This window comes from Engraulis encrasicolus, chromosome 16 (assembly GCF_034702125.1).
Source record: "Engraulis encrasicolus isolate BLACKSEA-1 chromosome 16, IST_EnEncr_1.0, whole genome shotgun sequence".
Taxonomy (NCBI): Eukaryota; Metazoa; Chordata; class Actinopteri; order Clupeiformes; family Engraulidae; genus Engraulis; species Engraulis encrasicolus.
Genome location: NC_085872.1, coordinates 29,943,633 through 29,953,133, shown reverse-complemented (window position 1 = coordinate 29,953,133; position 9,501 = coordinate 29,943,633). Strand labels below are relative to the sequence as shown.

Sequence of the window (9,501 nt, the reverse complement as noted above, 5' to 3'; positions counted from 1 at the left end):
GCTCAAAAGTGCACACATGAGAATGCAGTAGAGCGAGTCCCGATGTTGATGTTTACTCACAATGCTTTACTGTGTCAACCCTGCTGTTTTTGTGAATTATGTTTTAATCAGTGTTTCGTTATAATGGTTCTCTTTAGGTAATGAATAATGTAATACTGATATGGAAGCCTTGTGCATGCAGAAGGCTTGTTTGGGGGCATTGTAGGCCTAAGCTCTCTTGCCAATACTTGTGCTCAGCTTGGATAGACAATGGGAAATTAGTGGGTCGGCAGGTACATCACCGCTCATTTTGAGAGTGTTACCATGGACAATGAGACATAGCCAATAAAACAGTGGATGATGTTATTTGTTATGTCAGGAAAGAGGAGATTACACCACTCCAGGATTAGGCTATTTGGATTCAATTTTGACACGGCCGCCTCAGTGTGAATGGAACAGGCATCTTGGGAATTTGGAAAGAAATTGACAACTAGACCCTACATTTTGTCTGTTTAAAATTGACTAGTATTTCACACAAGGAACATTTTTTCAACATTGCCAGCAAGCACTGGATCTATATAAGCCTACTAGAATGATTACAATTACAACACGAAATGTCTGAATGTCCCCCATGTGGAGAGAGATTTAATGATGGCGCTGATACAAAAAGAAACACAACATTAAGAGTACATTATCAAGTAATGTTGGCAGATGCAATGCCATTTTGTCAGGAAATATATACTTAGATATTGAAACAGCAAAGTCTTACAGTTCTGAAGCTCTGAAGACATATTGTTTGTATATTTGAGGAACTGTACCCAGTTCTCAACAACAGGGACGTTCTCATGCTACAAAAAAGCAGGATACTCAGAGATTGGTTGACACTTGCACATGATATTTTAAGACAAAGTAAACCTTTTAATCTCAAATTAAGGTTTTCGGTTGAACATTCATAACAAGAGATTTAAATACAAAAAAAGAAATGGAAATTATGTCCAAAAAAAGAAACATCTTTGACATACAAATACATCAAACCAAATGACAACACACACAATAACAAATAAAATTCTACTTAAAAAATAAATAAGTCCAGGATATCGGCGGGCCTTCCCTCAGCAAGGGAGAGAAACGGCATGACCATGGAAGCTGCTTGTGTTGGTTACACAATGTTCTAGGTGACCTACAAACTCAAACTGATTCCCCTGGACTGTGTACGCCGCTCTGACTTGGGGTGGAATTTGTCTGGCCCAACGCTGGTCCACAGAGCACGCTCACATTACACTCTCAGGACTTCTCGTTTGGGGCCAAATGAAATACGCGGGGAGATTAATGATTGGACAGCCCATACATCATCCATGTCATGAGCATCGCAGACTTTTGACTGATCCTGCTTGTTGCTCAAATCGCAACACACTCACTGGCGTGTGTCACGTGCCCTGCTTTATCGCTTGGTCAGACTGAGGCTGATTTGACACTGCATATGCAGTGCGTCAATAAAATCCATTAATCTATCAAATTAGATTGAAACAGACAATGCTGCATCTGAGTTTTTAAGCCAGTCTGCGATTGAATGCGTTGAGCCTTTTTTTTTCACAGCCACCATGGATGCAGCTTTCCCCACCAGTCTAACATTTATTGTGTTTATCCCTCACAAGGAAATATGACCAAAATATGCTTAATATAACACATTGTTATATATATTAAATGTTTTTTTTCTGTTAGGTAGTTCTGTGTTTGTTAAATCCAGAAGGCTTGCATTGATAAACCATGCAAGGTCTGCTTCTGTATTGTAACAACAAAATGTCAGTCACCAGATTGTCCTGAGTGCCGTTTTGTTCTGAGTTAGTGTTTACGTGGATGCTGTTTCGCCTCTTTTTCACCCATTTGTGATCGTTGTCATTTAAAACATGCTACAATCTACAAAATAGTACCATTTGATTTACAATGTTTTTTTTTCTCTTTGCTAATCAAGTGTTGAATCGACAGGATTAGATTTAACATTGCTTAAAAGTAAAGTAAATAATCAAATGAAAAGCTGAGAAGAAAGAGAGTGGCTGTCTTGATCTTTGCTACCCTGTATAAACCATAACATTTCAGTCCAATTCAATAAGAGCTTCATCAGTCAGGCAACATGCGGAGACACAATCATAGCCAAATATACACCATGAAAACTAGATCTAAAATGTTAGACCATGCCTCCAAATATTAAAAAATATTTGTAAGAATAAGCATTTAACCTACTCTATTTGTCATTGCCTTTATTGACAAAAATAGGCACATTTTTTCAACAGCAATTTATAAATATTTCATTCATTCAAAGAGGATGCCATGGCTGTCTTCATCTTCTATTCCAGTTGCAATGAAATCAAACATTTCTTTTTTTTAATGGGCTGAGCATTCACAGACAAAATGCCCACAGTCCAATCAACACCATTAGCGTCAGCTGGGGGAAATCCACACCCATACCATTATTATATTTATATATACATATTTCACTTTTTTCTTTCAAATTAACATTGTATCCACTAACTCCCCTTGGTGATACGCCTAGTGCACTGTCTCCAGAAAGTACCAAATGCAAAAGCAGAACGACATTGTGTTGCCTCATGGCTGTGTTCCTTTGCAATGGCATTGACAAACTTGAGAGAGAGAGAGAGAGAGAGAGAGAGAGAGAGAGAGAGAGAGAGAGAGAGAGAGAGAGAGAGAAATATCCGATCCAAAGTATTCCTTCCGGAGGTCTTCAATAAAAAGAATAATTCCTGCGCTTCCCCAAAACATCTGGAAGAACCAACAGGGGCTACATCCACAGGAGGTGAAAGGCATGATAGGAGGCCTCTGCTCTGGCCAGCCAGGCGGCGATGACACATCAAGCCAAGGCCATGGGGCACCAGCTCTCTCTCTGGACGGAGGCCGTCACATCAGCCGAGGATGTAAGTCCCACGCTAGTGTACAGGCCCTCCTGTCCCGGGTACTTCCCAGCGGAGTCAGTGGAGCTCACAACCTCTCCTTGGCCAGCCATGGAAGAGTGGTTTACCTGCACGACATACAGAGACAGAGAAATAAGTCTGATTATTCTAAGTTCTTGAACTTATGTTATCCATGAAGACGTAAATAAAAGATCTGTGTATTTTACTATAGAGATTACATTGGTTACTGTACTCTTGCCACATGTGCAGGACTTGCTCATAGACAGAAACTCAACTTTTTGCTTGGGTGTGAGGTAACAGGTTGAAGTTGATAAGAAATGTGAAAGTAAAAAGTATCCGCATACTGAAAAGTGCACCAGCTCTAGGCTGACATATGCTGCAAATAAATGTGCAAATAAATCACTGGGAGCATTAACAGTGTTGCGGACTTCCATCATTTATTTCAGTTACTCTATTTTGTCCAGCACCTGTACCACTGATGTGCGCGCATTCTCCACCTTCCTGACATATGCTGTACAGCAGGGGTGTCAAACTCATATTGACTGAGGGGGCCAAAATCAAAATCTGGAATGAAGTTGTGGGCCGAACTCGTTTTTATTTTTTTAAAAACTGACTTAAATTGTGCGTGCATGCACCTAATAGTTAAATTTCACAGACACTCTTTCAAATCACATATGCTAGGTAATGCACACCACATTTCATGTTCAAGTCTTGTTATGCTATACCTAAGAGTCTCTTAGTTCTAACCAAAAGACCATATCTGGCTATACATTAATTGTGTGTGGGCCAACTGTACCTAGATAGCCTTGAAATCATAATTAAATTAATAATAGTAAATAAAAATACTTCACGGGCCAGATTTGGCCCCAGGGCCTGAGTTTGACATCCCTGCAAAGTTACATGTTATAGGCAACAGTAAAAAAAAGATATCCAAATGTGTCCTGAATGTAAATTATTTAATAATGAGAAATTCTTGAAAATAATCCTGCCTTAAAGGCCTTTCAAAAAGTCCTGACGAATTAGGTCTAGCCATGTAGGCCTATACCATATTATTTAGAGTTGAAGTTGTGGAATTGTATCAGCATTCAAGCATATTTATGTATTCAGAGATAAAGACAAATATGGGTGCCATCACTGATTAAGGGTCATACAAAAATCAGACATGATGACAAACTTAAGATAGCCTCTGGGGCATAGGCCTATCTGCTGCAACAGCTGATCATGCAGCAAAACGAAGAGCAAAAAAACAAACAAACAAACAAAAAACCCTAAAAAACTTGGCGAAATAGTTCATGCAGTAAATGATATGGCCTTCATAGACAATAATGTGACAGAAAAGCGAAACAGCAAATCCCTTACCGACGACACTGACACCTGCCGTGTTGGGCTATTCTTCGTACACTCCTCAGAGTTGGAAGACGAGGATGAGGTCGGAGTCATGGGCACCGAACTACTTCCTGTCATAAACATATAGATTGCACAAAAAATAAAAATCAGTTATATAATTCTGAATTCATAATAGCCTACATGAACATACCCAGATAATATCAATAATAATATTAAAGATAGTAAATCACTTTACCGGAGGATCCTTTTGATTTGTTCACGGTTTTTGGCTTTCTCTTTCTCGTCTGAATCCCTTCCTTCTTCATAGCGAGCGGCCTGGGTACCTTTAGGGTTATTACAGTAATTTTAGTCTCCAATAATAATAATAATAATAATAATAATAATAATAATAATAATAATAATAATAATAATAATAATACGCCTAATAATAATAATACGCCTAATAATAATACATAATAATAATTTATGATAGTGAAACATTTAAGATGTCAATCTTTTTTTCCAGCATCGTGTGTTCAAGTCAACAAATAGTGCAACACACACGCAACAACATTGATTATATAAAAGAAATATGGGATATTAATTAGTTTATAAAATGCACATATAATGTTTTACCCCATGCAATTTCGTGTACAATCCACAAGCGTTACACACTGGTTCCCCCTCGGCGTTCCTGCGCCACAACGTGGTGGTGGATGTCTGGCAGTTGGCACAGGAGAGCCCGATTCGTCTCGATGATGACTGCAAACGAGCAAAAATCCAACACTAAACATCCATGCCAATAAGCATAAAAGCGTAGCCTATGCTACAACATAGACAAAATCTAACTAACGTGATCTCAACAAATGTCGATCTGACACGTGGTGGTCAAAGGACGCATGCAGCTTTGCTTATACGTAGAGAAAATGCACACCTCATGTACATAACACAAATCACCAATGTGCGCCCATACACACACACACACACACACACACACACACACACACACACACACACACACACACACACACACACACACACACACACACACACACACACACACGTATGTTCATATAAGGATACTATTTCCTTGAGATTTACTTGGCATTTCAGACTGACTCACTGTTGGCCAGTTTGCCATTAAAAATGGCCAAATGCGTTGTCTACGTGCTCTGGAGTGCCCATTCTGACCCCTCCCGGGCCAATAAAAATAACCTTTATTGTGGGAGTAGGCCCACGAAGATCCGAAGAGATAACCTTCACCTATTGTTTTAAATAAATAGACAGGAAATTGAGTGGCTAAGTAGCGAGGGTGCTTACCATGCGCTTCTGGGGTTTAATTAATGGCCGGCTCAGTCCATTCATTTTGCTGTACAGACCACATGCGTTGCAGAGAAAGTGACCTGTGCCGTCCCGTCTCCACAGCGGGGTGGATATTGAGCCACAGTTGACGCACTCCTTGCTATCCACCATGTCATCCAGTAGGTCTGTAAAAGCAATGCGGAGAAGAGCCCATTAATCGAATTTCACGAGTGATTAAAAATGTTCGCCATTCACAGCAAAGTACGCATTACGCACCATGACTTAAACTATTGTAATCATGTTGCCTAGGCCTACGTGTGGCTGTCGTTCACCGTATTCTCGTGTTTGAACCATCCATTACAGCAGTGTGCATCCGGGAATGCAAATGTTAACAATTTATCAGGCAGTGTCTATAATAACTCCAGGGTCCTCAATATGATGAGATGTGATGTATAGGCCTTGCTTACCTTGCTATCTGACGAAACCATTTTCATTTTTTTTACGCACAGCATGGCTATGTTGGCTGTATGGTAACTTGGTGCGTAAAATTAAATCATAGCTAGTACCTAGGCTAAAGGCTGGGATGATATTGATAGCATGTTTGATAGTGTAGGCCTACGGAAGAAGTTACCAATACATACCTCCATTGCAACCTCGGATAGATAACGGTGCACCTCTTGTCTGCAAGGAATGTAGCATGGAGTTCTCGAATGGTCCCCCTGACCATGGAGTGGACAACTGTGATAGTTGCGGTGTCACGTATGGATATGGGGTGGTATAGGAGCCACTAATCGGTCGGGAAAGGTTATACTGATCTCTGCTGTTGACATTCAGATGACTTGTATAACTGCTGTCCCTGGATGTCCCATTGTTCATTGGTGGACTTGGAGAGTAAGGGAAACGATTGGAGGTATGCGGACTCCCGGTGCTGTATGATGGGCTCTCGGGGGTTGCCTGTGGCCACACCGAGTGGCTGTTCATTGGGTGACTCGGCTGAGATGACCCGTTTGGTTGTAAGTATGGGAGACTCGGAATCATAGGCCCGACTCTGGAGGTCGGCACATAAACTGGCGAATTCGGGTTGGAGTGCATATAGCTAGCTGTAGGCGAATCGTATCCAGCCTGAGTCTGAGCCGCGGCGATTGCCAGTGTTTGATACATGTCGCTAGGGTCGACGATTAGTCCACTCTTGTGCGCCCCGCCAGAGATGATGAGCTTGTTGCCCTGGTCCAAATCCGTGAACAGTGTGATATCCTCCGAGTTGTGTAGGGCGGTGTTATGGTGTCCGAAGTGAACGTAGGAGTGTATAGGCCGGCCCTCTGTGCGTCGGGCTCCCACACTGTCAAGATGCGTTTGCTGAGGCGCCGGTGACCTCAACTCCTCTGAGGTGTGGCGGTCCCGTCTGTCACCCTGCAGGTAGCTCTGTTCAGCCGGCGACCCTGGGCTGCTGGTGACTTCACGCTTGACCATTGACCAGCTGTTTTCGCCCAGGTCCATCCAGGATCTTTTGACGATTCACAAACTGAAGAATGGAGTGGGTGAGATACCCTGCATCAGGCACACACACACACAGAGAGAGAGAGAGAGAGAGAGAGAGAGAGAGATGGAAATCAACCTTGGTCACGTAGCTGAATACCAAGCCGAACATTCTGAACAACTCGTGAATGAGGATTCTATGTGGCTGATGCAGTTTCTAGCAGCCAAAGGAATTTCTATAGACGAAACCAATCATGACCGCCATTAAACAATAACAAAACTTTTGAGCGTATTAAAAAACACAGGCGAGCTACGCGCGCCTTCTCAGTCAATTATGGAGCGATTTACTTTCATTTTAACACAAACGTGTCAAATCCGCGTTGTACTGCCTAATGGATACATTGTCACATATTTCTAGTGAGCTGAATTTTCCAGTGAACTGACATTTTATTTCAGCGTGTGTTTTTTTTACATAAAAGAAGATATCTGCTTGTTCGAGCACGGCGTAACTGTGGGAGATGAACATCTGCGTGTTACTGTCCGGGCAAACGTGGGTTTTAATTTGGTAAAAACCGCGCCGTAACTCAGGAAACAATCTGTAATATGTCTTTCGAATAAGCAGATAACCGCTTGTTAAAACTGGGGAGATAAGATAAGCTTCGAGTAACGTAACGGTGACAGAACAATGCCCAAAATGATTTAGATACCCCGCAGCTAGTACGCATCGCCAAGTTCATAATTTTAAACCGGCGCACTAGTACAATAAGGCGAAAGTGTAAGAGGCTACTCTAGTAAGATAACTTACAATCAAGGGTTCAGGCGTAATAAGAATGTATACAGACCTATTGGCGATTTCCCATCTGTGACTTGGAGATCTATCCAAAAGTTATGTCGTTGCAAGTCTTTGGAAAGTTGAGAATGGAAGGCTGTAGGCACTCCTGACGATTTAAGAGGAGGCGCTTCATCTTGATTGGAGCAAACACATCGGCTCGATGGGGGGTGCTAGCCTGTACCATCAATCAGGGAAAATACTTTGATCACACGAAAAATGACTTAAGGGTATCGGTTGTACATGACTAGTTTGTATTTTGCCACATTTTAGGTGAGCAACATCACGGGGCATTTTCTGAATCCATTCTGAGGTGATTACCTGCTGCAATGAACTTACTTGAGATAATATCATATTTTATGAGTGACTGGCTCAAAGTTGGCTGATTTCGGAGAAATATTCACATTTCCCTTCAATTTAATAATAAAGTTTAACAGTCGGACTGCTTTCAAAAGGAGCGAATTTGTGGCGCACTGCGATTTACTATGGCAGGGTGGCAGTAGCTAAAATCTATATTACTTCTTCAGTTTGGTGAGTAGCCTATCCTAGAATAAAAAATAAGACTATTTCCTTAAGTATAATCTGTCGATGTAATTCGTCGATACAGTTTTAACATAGTGTTGTTGCCATCGTGGAGACGATCGATGTCTTGTAAATGAAGGCTAGTGGTCATTAGTTTATTTGAAGAGATTTCATTCAGAATTGAAGGGGACCTTCGCAAAGAAACACAAACACCCAGTGGGGTGAGGGCGGTTTCGAAAGATTTGCTTTGAACTGGCGATAATTGATTCGAACAGAATACACTGTTTAGTGAACTGATCAAAAGTAAAAGAGAGGTGATAATTGAATTAACCAAATGTGTGTTAATGTTCGACCTTTGTTAATTCTTAAATGGACCACAATAGTTCAAACCTAGTGATCTTGTGGCTTTGGATAGACATATTTCAGACTGTTCTAAAAGTAAAATAGCCTTAACAAATAAAATGTCTTAAAACCTCACAGTAGCCTTCGCAACCTCCGAGGAGCTTGGCGTTCAGAGACATTGATGGTTGCTATCTGTCGAGTCTTCATGTTGGCAATACTGTATTTAAACTACCTTCCCTTATTTAAACTTTCGGTTATTGGGGCATTCTCTGGAAATTCCGATTAACCCTTGTAAGATGTTTGTGTTTTTGTTACTAATACATAGAGGTTTTCTGATCTTTTTGACCGGGCCATATAGAAAGAATAATTTAGGAAAAAAAGGAAAAAAATATAGCTCATATTCACCTCATGTTCCCTTCATCCTGCTTGTGAATATCTGTGTATATATTTTGAGGGTGAGAGATACAGAGAGAGATAAGATAAGGGGACACTGAAGAAAGTGAGTAAACTCAATCCAAGCTCTTGGATTGAACCACTAGTGCTTTTCTCGCGTAAGGGTGCAACATTGATGCACAACAGGAGGGCCAAACAATATATGCACTCCTTTTTTCGCATTATTCACCCTCTGCCTTGTCCACCGAACTTGTGATAAGTAGCCTAGTGTATCAAAGAGTTAACTTTAGAAAATATTGATGTATAAGCCTCTCAAAATGGTATGGGTAAAATAGACCTGGAAACACCTCCTGTGTAATAGAAAAGCAATGGGGGCTCACTATTTTTTAGAGTCATGTTCCTCAC

General features: G+C 41.1%; 1 protein-coding gene across 1 annotated transcript; it reads right to left on the bottom strand.

The window, feature by feature from the left end:
- Positions 1–594: 594 nt before the first annotated feature.
- On the bottom strand, positions 595–7,917 carry gata6 (GATA binding protein 6). Its single transcript, XM_063219340.1, has 7 exons — positions 7,853–7,917; positions 6,176–7,082; positions 5,553–5,719; positions 4,869–4,994; positions 4,489–4,576; positions 4,266–4,363; positions 595–3,013 (listed from the first exon to the last, which is right to left on the bottom strand). The coding sequence occupies exons 2-7, from the start codon at positions 7,029–7,031 to the stop codon at positions 2,846–2,848; spliced, it is 1,503 nt and encodes a 500-aa protein (XP_063075410.1). The 5' UTR covers positions 7,032–7,082; positions 7,853–7,917; the 3' UTR covers positions 595–2,845.
- Between the last annotated feature and the right edge of the window lie 1,584 nt (positions 7,918–9,501).